Source organism: Poromitra crassiceps, assembly GCF_964638095.1.
Source record: "Poromitra crassiceps genome assembly, chromosome: 3".
NCBI classification, from domain to species: domain Eukaryota; kingdom Metazoa; phylum Chordata; class Actinopteri; order Beryciformes; family Melamphaidae; genus Poromitra; species Poromitra crassiceps.
In genome coordinates this window covers 89,663,439-89,682,531 of record NC_139625.1, presented here as the reverse complement: position 1 = coordinate 89,682,531, position 19,093 = coordinate 89,663,439, and the positions used below count along the sequence as shown (strand labels likewise).

Here is a 19,093-nt window from a genome sequence, read left to right as displayed (position 1 = left end):
TGTGCAGTGCAAATCTCTTCTGTACACACAAATCAACTCCTTTGACTTGATGGTCTCAATCAAGATTTATTTGAGACCTTTGGTTATTATTTCTGGCCATTTGCTGGGATCATTAAAAGAAAAATCCTCCTCACCTTGTACAGTCGGTTATATCCTCAGTCAGTAACGTTGTTGCTGCTTGAGCCAGCTGACACGGGTAAACCGGTGGAGAGGGGCGTCCCTGCTCACGGTCACGGCGGGCCAGGCAGCGCGCATGGCAGGCTCCGGCGGACGTGAAGAAGGGGCGTCTTCCCTGCTACTCCCGGGTGCAGCGTCGCTAGTAGTACGAACATCAGTAATAGGCCTAGATGTGCTGGGGGTCTCTGGCTGACTTGAAGGGGCCGCCTCCCCGTTGTTTACAGTCCCGGGCGCGCTGATAGCAACAGCGGTAGATGCTACTAGCAGCTAGCACAGTGCTAGCTGTCTCCGGCGGACTTGAAAGTGCAGCACGGGGTTGGGCGAGGGCCGCAGCGATGGTGTTAGCTGGGTTTAGCATGGACGGTAGATGTGCTGCTGAAGCTGGTGGCAACGGTCTCACGTCTCCGGTGATGGACTTGGGGAGCGATCCCTCCCGGTGGCGTTGTCACTAGCCGGGCTAGCATCGCCGGTAGATGTGCTGGTGTTGAGTGGTGGATTTGCACCTGAAAGAACGTCATCTTCCAAGTTGCTAGCCCTGCCGCTGGCAAGCGACTGGCCGCCTGGCTGGGGCCTCCCTATCCCAGACCTGGGTTCAATAACCCCTCTGCTGTTAGCGTGCTTGCTCCTTCTGCTCTCGCCTCTTTTTTAATTGGGCACCAGACAATTTCAGTTCCTGGGTTATATATTAGACATGTTTTCAAACAGGCGCTTTCGCTTTGTGGCGTTGTTGGGGTGAGGGCGGGCCGCCGCGGGAGGAGGTAGGCAGGTAGGCGGGTGCTGCAGGTGCATGAAGCCCAGTCATTGGTGCAGCGCCACAGTATGAGCGTGATTGACCCTTCTTCTTCTTCTTCTTTAGTGTTTTATGGCGGTTGACAACCAACTTAAAGGTGCATTACCGCCACCAACTGGACTGGATTGTGGAACAGGGGATTCAAAACAAACAAAAACAAAACAACTACTCTTAAATTCTTGTGTCTACCCCAATTTCTTTAAGAAACTTAATAACATGCATATAAATGCTACCTGCTGTTTTCCCTAATAAACCTGGCGCGTGATTGACCCATTCCTCAACAAATGACTATAAAGGCCCACTTAGAGCCTTTAAGAGACGGGTACTCTGCGTTCATTTTTCGTGCGTTTTCTGTCCGTCATCTTAAAGCTTACGGATACGCATGAAACACAGCAAAACCACATACACACATATATTTGACTCTACTGCCCACTGGTGAATGTATTGCTTAACATGATACCAACGTGAAAGATGCATGGAAGTATGTGGGCAGTGACGATAATAACGTTTGAAATGGACGCATCTATTTATGTATGAAAATTGAGTATAAATGAGCCATTAGGCAGCAAATTTGACCAACCAACCAGCAACCACGAACCACCACCACAGCTGTTTTGTTTATTTTTGTTTTGTTTTATTGTGTGTGTGTGTGTGTGTGTGTGTGTGTGTGTGTGTGTGTGTGTGTGTGTGTGTGTGTGTGTGTGTGTGTGTGTGTGTGTTTGCCTCATCTTGCCGCCTCCACAAGGTGGTGCCATAGGCGGTCGCCTATATGCATGTACGAGCCGGTGTTGTGCCAAAAAGTGATTTGCTGCCAGAAACTGATTTATGTACTTCATGTTCTCAACATAAGGTCCAGAGACCACCAGGGGTCCTTGAGGGAGTTCCAGGGGGTTCCAAGCAAATTGATGAGTTGTTAAACTTCATCATTGTTTAATTGACAAGAAGTTAAAACAATTAGACAATGTAGAATAATGACGGTTTTGGTCACAGTTTCACTGTTATTCCTCTGTCTACAATACACACAGGGAATTCTGGACACATTTCCAGATTTGGGTCTGAGACACAAAATGCCATTACATAAAGGAGAGTTTGTGGTCCCATTGTGGCCTAAATTAGGGGTCCTTGATTTGAAAAAGCTTGAGACTCACTGTTCTAGTAGTGTAAATAAATACTTTAGTCAAAACATTTACTTGAGTAAAGGTAAAATTATTGACTTCAAAAATGCTAAAAAAAAAAAACTGCCCTTGGTTATTGAGGAGTCTTTTCTCTCAGCAGCTATATTATGTTCATATTCTTGTCTTGTCTGTACAACGAGTCCCGCCGGAATGAGTCCGGAGATGCTTCATGTAAAAGGCAATGAGATTTTTGTATGGGGATTTCTGCATGACATGTTCATGCATTTAACCGAAATCCCCATACAAAAATACAAAAATAAATAAGGTTTGTGGTTAACAAAAGTTTATGAAACAGCCAAGTTTGTGTTCAGCAAGATAATCTTCACAAATGAGGACCACTTTTATGACTTTTGAAGCATTTCCTGAAGATTGCGTTAAAAAAGCAAACACATTTAACCTTCAAAAGACACAAACTTTGCTGTTTCATAAACTTTTCTTTACCACAGACCTTATTTCATGCATTTAACTGAAATCCCCATACAAAAATCATTTTACACCTACGAACCAGGAAGTGCAGGGACTTCTGGGTAAGCCTACAAAAATAATGTCATCCCTGCGGTACAATAGGCTAGAGCCGTTTTTATAATGCTCCACGGGTAGCAGCTCTGTTGCTGCTACTGCTCTGCTGGGAAAGCTACAGAGCTTAGCAGCATCACCCGCGAGCTTCATTTCAGGTCCCAGAGAGTTAAGGCTAAGTAGCTAGCTGGACCAAGGGTTATTTGTCTGTTACAAGTCGGGGCTTTACTCCGATGTTTTCCAGATGTTACAGATGTTATTACCACATTATTGCTGCTGGTTGAGCCCCGACTGTGAAAGCAACCACAATAGGCCCAACCTCAGTACCAATGGTGGAAGTGTGATAGTGTGACTACATAGTGTAGAGGGGATATGTTGCTCTTGGCCGCAGGCCACCGGGGGGCGGGGCCTCTGAAGGTTTTCACTTATTTATGTAGGAAATCAGAGACTTAAGGAAAGACATGATGGGAATTTTTCAGTAGCTGTGCGTTTTGGAGGTGTGGGTGAGGGCCTTGGTACTGTGGTTTTGGAGGTGTGGGTGAGGGCCTTGGTACTGTGGTTTTGGAGGTGTGGGTGAGGGCCTTGGTACTGTGGTTTTGGAGGTGTGGGTGAGGGCCTTGGTACTGTGGTTTTGGAGGTGTGGGTGAGGGCCTTGGTACTGTGGTTTTGGAGGTGTGGGTGAGGGCCTTGGTACTGTGGTTTTGGAGGTGTGGGTGAGGGCCTTGGTACTGTGGTTTTGGAGGTGTGGGTGAGGGCCTTGGTACTGTGCGTTTTGGAGGTGTGGGTGAGGGCCTTGGTACTGTGGTTTTGGAGGTGTGGGTGAGGGCCTTGGTACTGTGGTTTTGGAGGTGTGGGTGAGGGCCTTGGTACTGTGGTCATGGAGGTGTGGGTGAGGGCCTTGGTACTGTGGTTTTGGAGGTGTGGGTGAGGGCCTTGGTACTGTGGTTTTGGAGGTGTGGGTGAGGGCCTTGGTACTGTGGTTTTGGAGGTGTGGGTGAGGGCCTTGGTACTGTGGTTTCGGAGGTGTGGGTGAGGGCCTTGGTACTGTGGTTTTGGAGGTGTGGGTGAGGCCCTTGGTACTGTGGTTTTGGAGGTGTGGGTGAGGGCCTTGGTACTGTGGTTTTGGAGGTGTGGGTGAGGGCCTTGGTACTGTGGTTTTGGAGGTGTGGGTGAGGGCCTTGGTACTGTGGTTTTGGAGGTGTGGGTGAGGGCCTTGGTACTGTGGTTTTGGAGGTGTGGGTGAGGGCCTTGGTACTGTGGTTTTGGAGGTGTGGGTGAGGGCCTTGGTACTGTGGTTTTGGAGGTGTGGGTGAGGGCCTTGGTACTGTGGTTTTGGAGGTGTGGGTGAGGGCCTTGGTACTGTGGTTTTGGAGGTGTGGGTGAGGGCCTTGGTACTGTGGTTTTGGAGGTGTGGGTGAGGGCCTTGGTACTGTGGTTTTGGAGGTGTGGGTGAGGGCCTTGGTACTGTGGTTTTGGAGGTGTGGGTGAGGGCCTTGGTACTGTGGTTTTGGAGGTGTGGGTGAGGGCCTTGGTACTGTGGTTTTGGAGGTGTGGGTGAGGGACTTGGTACTGTGGTTTTGGAGGTGTGGGTGAGGGCCTTGGTACTGTGGTTTTGGAGGTGTGGGTGAGGGCCTTGGTACTGTGGGTTTTGGAGGTGTGGGTGAGGGCCTTGGTACTGTGGTTTTGGAGGTGTGGGTGAGGGCCTTGGTACTGTGGTTTTGGAGGTGTGAGTGAGGGCCTTGGTACTGTGGTTTTGGAGGTGTGGGTGAGGGCCTTGGTACTGTGGTTTTGGAGGTGTGAGTGAGGGCCTTGGTACTGTGGTTTTGGAGGTGTGGGTGAGGGCCTTGGTACTGTGGTTTTGGAGGTGTGGGTGAGGGCCTTGGTACTGTGGTTTTGGAGGTGTGAGTGAGGGCCTTGGTACTGTGGTTTTGGAGGTGTGGGTGAGGGCCTTGGTACTGTGGTTTTGGAGGTGTGAGTGAGGGCCTTGGTACTGTGGTTTTGGAGGTGTGGGTGAGGGCCTTGGTACTGTGGTTTTGGAGGTGTGGGTGAGGGCCTTGGTACTGTGGTTTTGGAGGTGTGGGTGAGGGCCTTGGTACTGTGGTTTTGGAGGTGTGGGTGAGGGCCTTGGTACTGTGGTTTTGGAGGTGTGGGTGAGGGCCTTGGTACTGTGGTTTTGGAGGTGTGGGTGAGGGCCTTGGTACTGTGGTTTTGGAGGTGTGGGTGAGGGCCTTGGTACTGTGGTTTTGGAGGTGTGGGTGAGGGCCTTGGTACTGTGGTTTTTGGAGGTGTGGGTGAGGGCCTTGGTACTGTGGTTTTGGAGGTGTGGGTGAGGGCCTTGGTACTGTGGTTTTGGAGGTGTGGGTGAGGGCCTTGGTACTGTGGTTTTGGAGGTGTGGGTGAGGGCCTTGGTACTGTGGTTTTGGAGGTGTGGGTGAGGGCCTTGGTACTGTGGTTTTGGAGGTGTGGGTGAGGGCCTTGGTACTGTGGTTTTGGAGGTGTGGGTGAGGGCCTTGGTACTGTGGTTTTGGAGGTGTGGGTGAGGGCCTTGGTACTGTGGTTTTGGAGGTGTGGGTGAGGGCCTTGGTACTGTGGTTTTGGAGGTGTGGGTGAGGGCCTTGGTACTGTGGTTTTTGGAGGTGTGGGTGAGGGCCTTGGTACTGTGGTTTTGGAGGTGTGGGTGAGGGCCTTGGTACTGTGCATTTTGGAGGTGTGGGTGAGGGCCTTGGTACTGTGGTTTTGGAGGTGTGGGTGAGGGCCTTGGTACTGTGGTTTTGGAGGTGTGGGTGAGGGCCTTGGTACTGTGGTTTTGGAGGTGTGGGTGAGGGCCTTGGTACTGTGGTTTTGGAGGTGTGGGTGAGGGCCTTGGTACTGTGGTTTTGGAGGTGTGGGTGAGGGCCTTGGTACTGTGCATTTTGGAGGTGTGGGTGAGGGCCTTGGTACTGTGGTTTTGGAGGTGTGGGTGAGGGCCTTGGTACTGTGGTTTTGGAGGTGTGGGTGAGGGCCTTGGTACTGTGCATTTTGGAGGTGTGGGTGAGGGCCTTGGTACTGTGGTTTTGGAGGTGTGGGTGAGGGCCTTGGTACTGTGGTTTTGGAGGTGTGGGTGCACATGCACCTGTCACAAAGTTTCCTGGCGGTTCACACGGTTTTGACGCTATCACGCTGACAAAAAATTCTGTCCAGAGACATATAAACACACACAGACCGACTCACAAGGTGAAAACAATGCCAGCTGACAGGGCGCATCAGATGAAAATATAATTCATTTATATGACAAATACCATATTTTTCTTCTAAATAAATGTATGTCCAGGTCCATTGCAAAAATGACTCCAAATTTGCATGGACATTTAACTTGTTAGCATTTTGTGACTTCCAGAAAAAAAAGTAATGCAGTTCTTTGATAACTGTGATAAAAGGTAACGACGAATTATTTACGCCATATTGATTTCATTGATTGATTTTATTGGAACATAGAAAAAGCAGACACAGAGAACCCCCCCCCCCCTAGAAATAGTTTAATATCATACTGGACTTCTATGATTATTTAACCCTCCCTGTTTGTATCTTGGTTGAGCACAAAGATTGTGGTCTTCTAAACAGTATATAGGCTATTTCCAACCAGAGGCGCCGATGTGGATGATGGTGTGCCTACAGAGTAGAGAGGGGTACAAGGGCGTTTGCAGCTATGGGAGGAGGGTCCACGAGCGGCCAAGCCTTGATTTGTTGTTGTAATGATATCACTGAACGACAGGTCAGCATTGCACCAGAAAGCCTTTAAGTGACTCCAAGAAGTTCCGTTTGTTTAACTTATTCTATTGCGGTTCCCTTGATAAGGAGAGTTAAGTTAAACAAAATTAGAACTATAAAGTAGGCCTAATGCGCTTTGTTTTGTATTTATACGGAACATTTAATACTACTTTGTTGCTGATCACCCAATCTAATTTTAATTCCTTTCCTCACATAATGTTTAGATGTCTAACTATGCACAAGATTGTGGAGTAGAATGATGAGGAAATGTAGCAATATTGCCTCCTTCTAGGCTAATGGGAGATGATTGGGGGACATTGAAAAGAGAAGAGAACCAAGCATAGTACCCTGAGGGACACCTATGGGAGAAACTATGGTAGTGCAGGCTCCTCCAGAATGTTTTGCTACTCAAACAGATCATTACCACCTGAGGTTCAAACATATAGAGCGGTATCACAACGTTAAGGAGAGATAGCAAGTGATTTCTGTTGTGATGGGAACCTTTTCTTATGGCACAAAAAAGGAATAACATTGCTATAAGCAGCAATTTTTAACTATTATTTTTGTGGTTGCTGCATCACGTACTACCTACTGTATAGGTGTGTGCGTGCGTGCGTGCGTGCGTGCGTGCGTGCGTGTGTGTGTGTGTGTGTGCGTGCGTGTGTGTGTGTGTGTGTGTGTGTGTAGATACAATCGGTCTGTGTGGGAAGGAAGGCCCACAAAATGTTATACAGCTGGCACGCGAGTGGGGTAAAAAAAAATTCTCAATGGGCTGACTCACCAAAGGACCGTGCTGCGGCTCTACACTACAGGATTGGGGATTCTAGAGCAGGTACATAGACATCTGTTCAGATGTGCTGGTAGAATCCCTGATCGTGTCTGCCTGGGCTGGGCTAGCAACTAAATGCTAACTATGCGGAGAACGGGAAGATTGGGCCGCCCAGCCAGCTACCCCAGCGTCTATGACGAGACACACGCTCTATGTGTGTATGTATATGTACAGTATATATATATATATATATATATATATATATATATATATATATATATATATATATATATATATATATATATATATATATATATATATACATACATACATACTGTAGCGAATCAGCAGTACACAGCGTCAGTCTCCACACACTGCTAGAAGGGAAGGTTGCTAGTTATGAGCGTGACAACCGCTGAGAGTTGTAATATAACTAACGGAGAATAAAGAACCTTGTACCAACAAGAAGCCTCTGCCTCATGAGTTACCAGGAACGTTACACTGGCGTCAGAAGTTTAAACGGTGAATATTGCCTCCAGATTCGGCGAAATGGTTAACAAGTTCCTGAAGAAAGAGCGCAAACGACTCAATCGAGAGGCGGGAAAGGCAAGAGCCGGAGCAGACTACCAGGCGTCCGAAGAGGAAGATGTCTGGGTAGACGCAGCCGCTACCACAGAGAGCCAAGCGGGAAAAACAGCAGAAAGCCTGGGGTTGGTGAAGATAAAATCCGGACTAGACAGCGCTATCACCGTAGCCACGGAAGCTATCCCGCGGCTCAAGGGAGCTAGCAGGCAAGCTAGCGAGGCGGGAGAAGGAGCGGAGGAACCGGGGCCGGTGAGGGTGAAGATCGAGCGGGTTGACATTGCCGCTGTAGCCATGGAGGCTGTGCCACAGCCCAGCGGAGCTAGCCTGCGGGCCGAGGACAAAGACGGGACACGGGTCAAGGCGACAAAGGACAGCGGGCGGCGAGGAAGAAAGGAAATCACCCCGCCAAAATTCAACGGTAAAGGCGAGTGGGAGGCATACTGCAAGCAGTTTGAAGAGGCTGCAGAATGGAATGGCTGGACGAGAAGGGAGAGAGCCAGCCATCTCGTGATGGCCCTCGAGGGCGAGGCTACGGCGTGCGTGTCGGCAATAGCTGATACAAAGGACTTGGATGTGGTGATGGGGGTCCTGCGGAGACGCTTCGGCCGATGTGAAGAGCAGGCCATCGTAGCCGCGGAACTGTGTAACAGACGCAGACGGCAGGGTGAGTCGCTGCGTGCACTGGCAACGGACATTGAGACTCTCAGCCGGCGCGCATACAGCCAGCTACCGACGGAGGCGCTGGATGGGTTAGCCCTAAGCTACTTTGTCCAGGCCATCGAGCCACGGAGTCTAAGCCAGAAGGTAACGCTGGGACACCCAAAAACACTGGGAGCAGCGCTGGGGTTGGCGCTGGAGATAGAGACAGTAGAAGGCTGGGACAAGAGCAGCGGCATAATGGAGGCCGCCCCAGTGGTGAGAATGGCAGCGGAGAGCCAGCTACAAGAAGAGCCAGCGTGGAAGACGGCCTTGGCAGAGCAAAGCAACACGGTGAAAGAGCAAGGCAACAGGGTGAAAGAACTGTCCGAGTCAGTACAACAGCTGACAGAACAACTGCTCCGCAGAGCGACCCTGCAGCCCAACCCCGCTCGGCAGCCCACCCAGCGGAACAACAGCTGGGCCAGAGGGAGCATGATCTGCTGGGGATGTGGACGCCCCGGGCATCGGGAAGCAGACTGCCGCCGGAGAGCGTGGAACCAGGGAAACGGCACAGGGCCCGTCCAGATGGGACGAGACGGGTCTACGATGCCACAGTCCCCGTAGCCACGTCATCGCAGGAAGGAGCCCACCGACAGCAACGGGGAGGTGGGGCCGGAGCTGTCAACATGCAGAGCGGGCCGCGCGCGATGAACGGCTGCCATGTTCCAGTCTACCTACAGGGGAGATACTGCGCCGCCCTGGTGGACACGGGGTGTACGGCAACACTGGTGAACGTCAACATGATGCCCGAGGGGACGCGCCTGGAGCAGCCAGCAGCACAACTGCTAAGAACAGTATCCGGTGAGTTGATGCCAATGAGGGGGAGGGGACACGTAATGATAACAGTGGGGGGACAGACAGTGGACTTTCCGGTGTGGGTGGTAGAAATGACGGGACCCTGCATCCTGGGGGAAGACTACTTAACGCTAAACAAATGCACAGTAGACCTAGGAAAAAGCACATTGACATTTGCAGGGGGGCCAGTAGTCCAGATGGGCCACCCTCCCACCGTTCCAGAGGAGAGAGCTAATGTAAATAACATCACTGTATATCGCGTCACCGTAGTGCATGAGCCCCACCCAGCAGAACAAGCCCCTCCACAAAGCCCCGCCCCTAGCCCACCTCCAAACACTTGCCCTCAGCCAGCGCAACAGGTAGAGGGGGAGAGAGAGAGGTTAGAGATGCTCAGGGGATTGCACCAACGCCAGAGCGAAGGGTTAGAACCCCAGCAGAGCGATGAACTGTGGAGGGTACTAGAGGAATATAAAGACATTTTCGCCATGTCGGATGATGAGCTAGGCTGTACCCACCTGGTGGAACACGAAATAGACACTGAGGGGGCACGACCCGTCAGGTCATATCCCCGTCGGGTCCCAGCAGCGAGGAGAGAGATAGCGAACGAAGCTGTAGAGAACATGCTGCGGGCGGGGATCATTGAGCCATCAGACAGCCCGTGGGCGTCAGGGGTAGTGCTGGTGAGAAAGAAAAATAGCCCCAAAATGCGATTTTGTGTAGACTATAGGGGGCTGAACAAAGTGACAAAAAAAGACGCATACCCGATGCCCATCATCGAGGAACTGTTAGACGCCGCGGGAGAGTCATCCTGGTTCTCATCCCTAGACCTCCGTAGCGGGTACTGGCAGGTGCCCCTCCGCGACGATGCCAAACAAAAGACCGCCTTCCGCACAGAGAAGGGGCTGTGGCAGTTTCGAGTACTCAGTTTCGGGCTGTGCAACGCACCAGCAACGTTCGAGAGGTTAATGGAGAAGCTGCTGGGAGACATTCCCCGATCCGAATGCGTCGTGTATTTAGATGACATCTTGACACACGGGGGCACGTTCCAGGCAGCAGTGGGGGCGTTACGAAAAGTCCTGCAGAAGATAGCAGAGGCGGGTCTAAAGTTACACCCAGACAAGTGCCACTTCCTGAAGAGGAGGGTGGAGTTCTTAGGGCATGGCATCGGCGCGGGGGGCATTCGCACCCTGGAAGAGAAGACTCAGGCGGTCATGGAGTGGCCCACCCCCAGAAACAAAGGCGAACTCGAGAGCTTCGTAGGGCTAGCCGCATACTACAGGAAATTCGTAAACGGGTTTTCTAAAATAGCGGAACCACTGTTCAGGCTAAAAGAGAAGAACGCAGACTTCCACTGGACGACAGAATGCCACCTAGCCTTTAAAGCCCTCAAGAAAGCGCTGACCGAGTCTCCGGTGCTTAGAGCACCAGACCCCGCCCTGCCGTTCCTACTAGACACTGATGCCAGCAACGGGGGTATGGGGGCCGTGCTGTCCCAGGCGGGGCCGGACGGGGAGCGGGTGGTGGCGTACTACAGCAAGACTTTCGATAAAGCAGAACGTAACTACTGCGTCACCCGCCGGGAGCTCCTCGCCGTAGTAGAAGCACTACGACACTTTAGATATGACCTCCTGGGACAGCCGCGGTTCACCATACAGACCGACCACTCAGCGCTGCAGTGGCTGTGGTCCTTCCGAGAGCCGGAGGGGCAAGTGTGCCGCTGGTTAGAGAAAATGGCAGACTACAACTTCACGATAGAACACAGGGCAGGGGCGCGCCACGTCAACGCAGACGCCCTGTCACGACGACCCTGCGCAGAGAGAGGGTGTACGTACTGCGAAAAGAGAGAAGGAAGAGAGAGAGAGCTCCAAGAGGAAGCTAGGATCTGCCCTAACCACACGGGGGATGGACCAGTGTGCAAGACGCTGCGGATGGCAGAGGCAGCGGATTGGAGGGGCCACCAAGAAAACGACAGGGAGCTGTCACCAGTACTGCAATGGGTAGAAGAGGGCCAGAAGCCGCCCTGGGAAGAGGTGGCAGGGGCCACCGACACAACCAAAGGGCTGTGGGCAGGGTTCGACACCCTGAGATTGAGTAGCGGAGTGCTGATGAAGTCCTGGAAGGAGCCAGCGACAGGAGAGCATAAGTGGCGGAAAGTAGTGCCGACGACGCTGAGGGAGGAGGTGTGCAGGAGCTGCCATGGAACTGTAGGGGCTGGGCACTTTGGGGTAAGCAAAACCCTCTGTCGCATCAGACAAGGCTTTTATTGGGGGAGGATGGGGAGAGACGTACAGGACTTCTGTCGACGCTGCGACCTCTGCGCAGCGTACAAAGGCCCGTTAGACCAGTCTCGCGCCCCGCTCCAACAGCTAGCAGCAGGAGCCCCCATGGAGAGGGTAGCAGTAGACGTGATGGGACCTTTCCCACGCTCAGACAGTGGAAATAAATACGTCCTGGTCGCCATGGACTATTTCACAAAATGGCCAGAGGCGTACGCACTGCCCGACCAGGAGGCGGGGACGGTGGTCGACGCACTAGTAACTGGCATGTTCAGTAGGTTCGGAGCACCAGAGACCCTACACAGTGACCAAGGGAGAAACTTTGAGTCACGAGTGTTCGCCACCATGTGCGAGAAACTGAACATTAAAAAGACACGGACCACAGCATTGCACCCCCAGAGCGATGGCCTTGTAGAAAGATTCAATCGAACGCTGAAAAAGCAGTTGGCCATCCTCACGGAGGAACACCAGAAGGACTGGGACACGCACCTGCCTCTCATCCTCATGGCCTACAGATCTGCCACACAAGAGTCCACCTCCTGCACACCAGCTCTGCTCATGTTAGGTCGAGAACTGCGGACACCAGCAGAAATGGCGTTCGGCAAGCCACCAGATGCACTGGACGCTCCCCCAGGGCGAGAGTACGCCAGGAGGCTACAAGATCGCTTAGAGTCCGCTCACAACTTCGCTCGAGACCAGCTAGAGAAAGCAGGCATGAAACAAAAAAGAAACTATGATGTGAGGGCAAAGGGAAACCATTTCCAGGGGGGGAGTTGGTCTGGGTGTACACACCCCGGAGAAAAAAAGGGCGTAGCCCTAAACTGGACTGTCACTGGACAGGCCCATGCAGGGTCATGGAGAGAATGGGGGAGGTGGTGTACCGAGTGCAGATGCCACTTGGTGGCAAGAAGGTACTCCACCGAGACAGGTTGGCCCCATACCGGGAGGGGTGCACCTTTCCCCCAGATCTCGGCCGCCCGGCGGTTTCACCTAGACAGGCTGAAAGAAGGACTCTGTTTCCACAGAGAGGGGCGTCCGGCCATGACCGGGCGGGCCCCACTCAGGGACGTGAAAGCCCAGAGACACTGCAGGTGGGATCAGCCCCGCAGGCAGATTCACAGAGACTAACACGGCCACGGAGAGAGCCAAGGGCTCCAGGACACTTGGGGGACTTTGAGTTGTATTAAAAAAAAAAAAAAAAAGGAGGAGATGGTGGTTGGAAATGTTGAAATGTTGTAACAGAAAGTAAAGGATGTGCATGACATGAGATATTGTGGGGGAGGAGATGTGGGAAAGTCTGAGATTGAAACATAAAATGTGGTTGAAAAAACAAAGAAGCTGTTAAAAAAAAGATGCTGGGTGTGTTTTGGTACAAGGGGATGTGTGATGTGGTATCAACGTGGGCGTTGACCTTATTGTTGGGCGGGGAGTATGTAGCGAATCAGCAGTACACATACAGGGGTGAGCATTGGTAGTGTCTCAACTACAGATAGGAACTGATGTGTGGGAGTGTTGTATTGGGGAACACTATGCTGTGGGGATACTTCCGGGGAAGACTGAGCATGCGCGTCAGTCTCCACACACTGCTAGAAGGGAAGGTTGCTAGTTATGAGCGTGACAACCGCTGAGAGTTGTAATATAACTAACGGAGAATAAAGAACCTTGTACCAACAAGAAGCCTCTGCCTCATGAGTTACCAGGAACGTTACAATACACACACACACACACACACACACACACACACACACACACACACACACACACACACACACACACACACGCATGTTATTGGTGGAGAGCCATGTCAACAAGTGGTGGTGAAAGTGATATTATCATAGTTGTGTTGCTTTCGTAAATAATGTTTTATTTGTTTTATTTCATTGCCTAAGTAATCTAAATACTGTACCTTCCTGTGAAAACAGAATTACGTGGTGTACTTGAAGGCAGCATTGCTATGCAGTCTAGGTAATGTAGTGTCATTGGTTGTCTAGTAATGTTAGCTAGTTAGGGTTTCAGGAAGTTTCAGATACTGTTTTGTAGGTCGTCGACAAAATGATGAGTGGAAAGACGGTGATAGTGACCGGTGCCAACAGTGGCATTGGAAAAGCCACGACACTGTCTGTTCTGAAGCGCCAGGGCCGTGTGATCATGGCCTGTAAGGACACGGACAGGGCTGAAGAGGCAGCCCGGGAGATGCGGCTGGAAACTGGGGCAGACTGTAAACAACTAGTCGTCAAACAGCTGGACCTCGCCTCCCTCACATCCGTGCACACTTTCTGTCAACACATCATACAGGTACATGGGTTTCAGTGAGCAATCTAGCTGATGTTGGTTTGGAAACTAATTTAGCTATAACTCGGCTCGTAGCCCCCCCATTCTCTCTTATGTAGAGAACTGGACGCCAAACTCAATGAAAAATCTTGCAGTTTTAACCCCGGCCTTCCTTATTGGGAAAGGTGTATACCCGGGCCCATACAATATGGCTTTATTATGTTCTGTATAGCTAGACTCCACCCTTCATTTGGGCATGCATATAATCCAACAGCTAGCACCCATTTAAATCAAATTATTTAATTTATTACATTTTAATTTTAATTTTAATTTAGAACCAGCTCACTTGTCCTGTCTTCCACCACCACAGTAAGGAGCAGTGCAAGCCAATTATAAAATTGCAGTTTTATGTAGCCTATGCCGAATTGAAACAGAAGAGGTATTCGGTTTGCCAGATTTTTTTGAATGAAGTCCGTTATTCACCTTATGTAGCCCCACCCACTTGACCCAGTTGTGTTATGACTTCCTGTCTGTCACTAGTACCATCTACAGTATGATATTTTTTATTTTTATAACCCCTTGTTATTTTTTGTTCTCGCTTAAACCCAATGTTTTATGGTCACTCACGATTCTCTGGAAGACTTTTTGGCTCGGTTCGAGCCTTAAAACTCGTTATATTTGGATTTATCGGAATGTCTATGGAGAAAATGGATGCAGAACTTACTTCCGGGGCAAATTACATCACGAAAAGTCACATGCCTGTTGAGCTCTATATAGAAGAGTCGCGACATCTCCATTCACTCCAATGGACCAGTTTTTTACTCCCAAGAGTTCCAGGAAGTAATTAAGGTCCTGGCTTAAGCAGCACTGTGGAGTTGCAGCAAAATGGACAGTTTGTGTTGTACTCTGAATGTTTTTTTTGTTTTAGAATCAAATTGTACATTATCAGCTTTATTTTAGCATGCAAAAGTAGCGCAAGACCCCTTCCTGGCTGTTCATTGGCTAATGAGTCACGCATTTTGGTCCTCCGCTGATGCCACTCTCTCTCTAAATTACTCTGGGAAGTAACTGGCTGACCCCTGTGTTGGAACATAAGGTGAATACAGTCAGTCTGTGTCTGTGTGGGAACCCCCACAAAATATTATACGGCTGGCGTGCGAGTGGGGTAACACCAAACCCCCCCCACCCCCATATACAGTATCTCAATGGGCTGACTCACCAAAGGACTGTGCTCTACACTACAGGATTGGGGATTCTAGAGGAGCAGGTGCGTACGTCTGTTCAGATGTGCGTTTACTGCGGTGGTTGAATCCGTGCTCGTGTCTGCCTGGGCTGGGCTAGCAGGCTAAATGCTAAATGCTGAATGGGGAGAACTGGGGGATTTACCACACCCTGACCACGCCCCCAGCCAGCTACCCCGGCCCAGCATCTATGACGAGACACAGACTGTCTTTAATTTGTCACAGACAGTTTATTATACTACTATTAGCTGTTAATAATCTTAGACCGTGTTATCTAATCTCATCACAAGTGTCAACTGTCAAGCATAAAATATAGGACTTGTGGTCAAAACCTAGAATGAAACCATTTTGTAAGGGCTAATGTACACCGCCTCCGGAACAGATGCTGTACGGCTGCTAACAGACCCACACTCATGTCATCTGTCTGACGTATGCGGGATCCGACTCAAATAGAACGGGTGCGTAATTTTTCCGTACCGCATGTATCGCCCATCAATTAACATGTATCACCCATCTATTAACATGTATCGCCCATCAATTAACATGGGCCAGAGTCGATCCGTCAGTTTTGCCGGATCCGCAACGCTGCCGTAACGTATCTGGTGTACATAATTACATTGCCTGTAAGAATGTGTTTTTTGTTTTGGGGATCCAGGCACTTATTTTGTTCTGGGATTATTCCAGGGTTATTTCCATGTCTGATGCACCGATGTGAAAATTTTGGCCGATACCGATAACCGATATTAACATTGCTGGTATGGCCGATAACCGATATTTACCGATGGTGATCTGTATAAAAACACATTTCTATGATAATACAATTTTGTACATACTGAAAAACACATGACTGTGAATTTGATTTTTTTTTTGCATTTCTTCGTTTCAATCAGGAGAAACTAGAGACCAAAGAATGAATACAATGATATTTATTACAATAAAGTGAATGATGCATTACAGAAAGAATGATGAGAATAAGGTATTGTTATTAGTCTTTGGTGGTTAGACACCGCAGGGAGATCTTGAGAGAGCTGCATCAGCCCAGAGCAGCATCCAGATATATCCCCCTGTGGAGTCTAGATACTGGTGGTGCTGGTGATCTCCTTCTGAGACTCATCATGATAAGACTCTTCCGACTGAAGAATCGGATAGGTCTGCGTCTGCGATGACCGGGAGGAGAGGGGGAGGAGGCGGGTGCAAGACTGACAGCAGCGGTGTTGAGAGGCTGAATGAGACAGAAAAAAACATATTTAAGGAAACCGCCTCCAAGCGATTGGCTTACGATGGGGGTGAGAAGCAACGTGATAGGCTTACACTGGAGGTGTGTGGGGTGAGAGGTGATGTGAGCAGTGATGTGACACTATGCTATTGCTTAAAAGAGACTAGGCAGCAAACAGCTGATTATTCAATTGAAGCCCGGAAATTGACAGCTTATTATGAGCTTGTGAGTAGATTGAAGGGTGGAGATATAAGAAGTGAATTAAGAAAGTGTAAAATGCATATTATAGTCTTCCTGACTGAACTTACGTTAGAACTCTCAATGGGAACATTTTGGCTGATACTGATAACCGATATTAACATTGCAACATTGGACAGATGCCGATATGTAAAAAAACATGTTAAAAAATGACTAACATCTGCCGATACCGATATGATTGCTGATACAGTATATCGTGCATCCCTACTACTGAGTGTTCACAAAAAACAGATGTACTCAAATGAATGTTTTGCACTGAATCTGAAGCATTGCCCTATTTACTGCTGGTTCAGCTGATAATAGTATAAAGAGGGAGTCCTTCACAGTTCAGTTGGTCAGGGTTAAGTAAACAGTCAAAAATGGGTTTCATCCTCTATCTCAACAGGAGGAGCCGCGGATAGATGTGCTGATCAACAATGCGGGGATCTACCAGTGCCCTTACACAAAAACGGAGGACGGCTTCGAGATGCAGTTCGGCGTCAACCACCTCGGCCACTTCCTCCTCACCCACCTGCTGTTGGACCTCCTGAAGCGGTCGGCTCCCAGTCGCGTCGTGGTCGTCTCCTCCAAACTCTACAAGCACGGGCACATTAACTTCGAGGACCTGAACAGCGAGCACAACTACGACAAGGCCTTCGCCTATAGCCGGAGCAAACTAGCCAACCTCCTGTTCACCTGTGAGCTAGCACAGCGGCTCCAAGGCAGTGGCGTGACGGTGAACGCTCTCACTCCGGGTCTGGTGAGGACCAATCTGGGAAGGCATGTCCACGTCCCTGTGTTAGCCAAGCCCCTGTTTAGCCTGCTCTCGTGGGGACTATTTAAAAGCCCAGAGGAAGGGGCTGGAACATCAGTCTATCTGGCCTGCAGCCCGGACATAGAGGGCGTTCAGGGGAAGTGCTTTGCAGACTGTCAGCAACAGGTTCTCCTGGCCAAGGCCACAGACCAGGAAGTGGCCAGCAAACTGTGGGATATCACTGAAGTCATGGTGGGAATAACCACATGAGATGGCTAAGTGCCAATTCTAAGAGTATTTGCACTCCACTATGACTATGAAACCAAACCTGTGTGTATGAAGGTCATTTGAGTAGATAACTAACCTTCATTCTATCCGTGGAATGTACTTAATTTCTCCAATACATACGTATCCCTTCAAATGACATAACTTTGTTAGTATTATGGTTGTAAGGGATTTATTATTGGCTTGATTCACAGAGACACTACTGTAGTAAGTAAATGGTCACTTTAATGATACAAAACTGGTTGAAAATCAGCAAAATCATCCTTTAAGGGATTTTTCACACCTTTTGTGAAAGTTTTACAGGTTATTAATGAGTTGTTAATGGAAAGTTGCCGTTTCCCTGAATTTTACGTTCAATTAGAAAGGAGTTCAAAATACAGGCGAGTTTAAATACAGGCGAGTTTAAATACAGGCGAGTTTAAATACAAGGGAGTTTAGTTTTTTTTGATGAGGTCTCCAACGTTAATAACTCCCTTAATTAATATTAATGGTATTTGGCATGAATGAAATGGAAGGTTAGATCCACTGAGATCTGTGCTCTTTTGCAGCAACAGGTCTAATGTTATGTTTTGGGTTTGCAGAAATTGCAGATGAAATCTTAGAATCTGGCTCTAAAGGGCAACACAGGCCATTAAAACACGTTTTCACGCTCGCTGTCAGGTGAAAAGAAGGAGCTGGCGACTGTACATGTATCGGAGGAAGTATGTGCTACGGCTATTATAAGTTCTGTGATGATGTCATCAGGAATTATGTCATCAGTGATGTCATCAGTCAGTGATGATGTCATCAGTGATGATGTCATCACTGAATTTGCCAGTGTGGGCTCTGTTCTCTGTCTGCTCTCAGGGCGGGCGAGGCCGCAAGCAATTGAGCACGCTAGTATGATATAATTGCTGAAAACTTTGCATTGTGTTACATTGTCGGCATAACCTCCCTCAAGTTACAGGACGATGAGCTCACTGTATTATTTCAATCAATGGCTTTTTGAGTATTTATAGAATCTATATTATAATAAATGATTTTTGCCCTGGCTTTTGAAGGTCTTTTTCAACAGCACACAGCCAGCTGTACCTTAGACCGTGTTAATATCTTGTGGTGTAAGTCTCCATATTCAGGTATGCATAATAGAATAATGGTCATTGAGTTGCTTCATTAACAGACTGGCTCATTTACACACTGAGCTGCAGGGGGGTCGTTTAGAAATGGAATCTCTTTAGAGGTTAGTTAATCCTAAATCAGCCATGCTTGTTGCTCAAGCAGAATGCAGTCATTAGCTAGGAATGTTTTCTCTCTAGCTCACCTATAGAATAGACCACTTCTCTCTCCACCCTGCCATACATAATGTCTTTCCCACCTGCATTTTTCATTAGGATATTTTCTGGATCATTTATAGGGAGCAGGAAAACAAGGTAGAAATTCAGGAGTAGCCAAATTTATCTAATCCATCTTGCGGAAAATGGTCTTGGGGCATTTTAATGGCAGTTACATTCTATTTATTTTACAAATAACTGAAATTAGTGCAATTACAGAGTTTAATGTCCTTAATGGGTACTGCAATAT

At 49.2% G+C, this 19,093-nt stretch overlaps 1 protein-coding gene across 1 annotated transcript; it reads left to right on the top strand.

The window, feature by feature from the left end:
• Positions 1-13,581: 13,581 nt before the first annotated feature.
• On the top strand, positions 13,582-18,539 carry LOC310773606 (retinol dehydrogenase 14-like; the record flags this gene model as incomplete). Its single annotated transcript, XM_083633528.1, has 2 exons — positions 13,582-13,824; positions 16,901-18,539. 2 exons carry the CDS (start codon positions 13,582-13,584, stop codon positions 17,516-17,518), a joined length of 861 nt encoding a protein of 286 aa, XP_083489654.1. The 3' UTR covers positions 17,519-18,539.
• Positions 18,540-19,093: the final 554 nt, after the last annotated feature.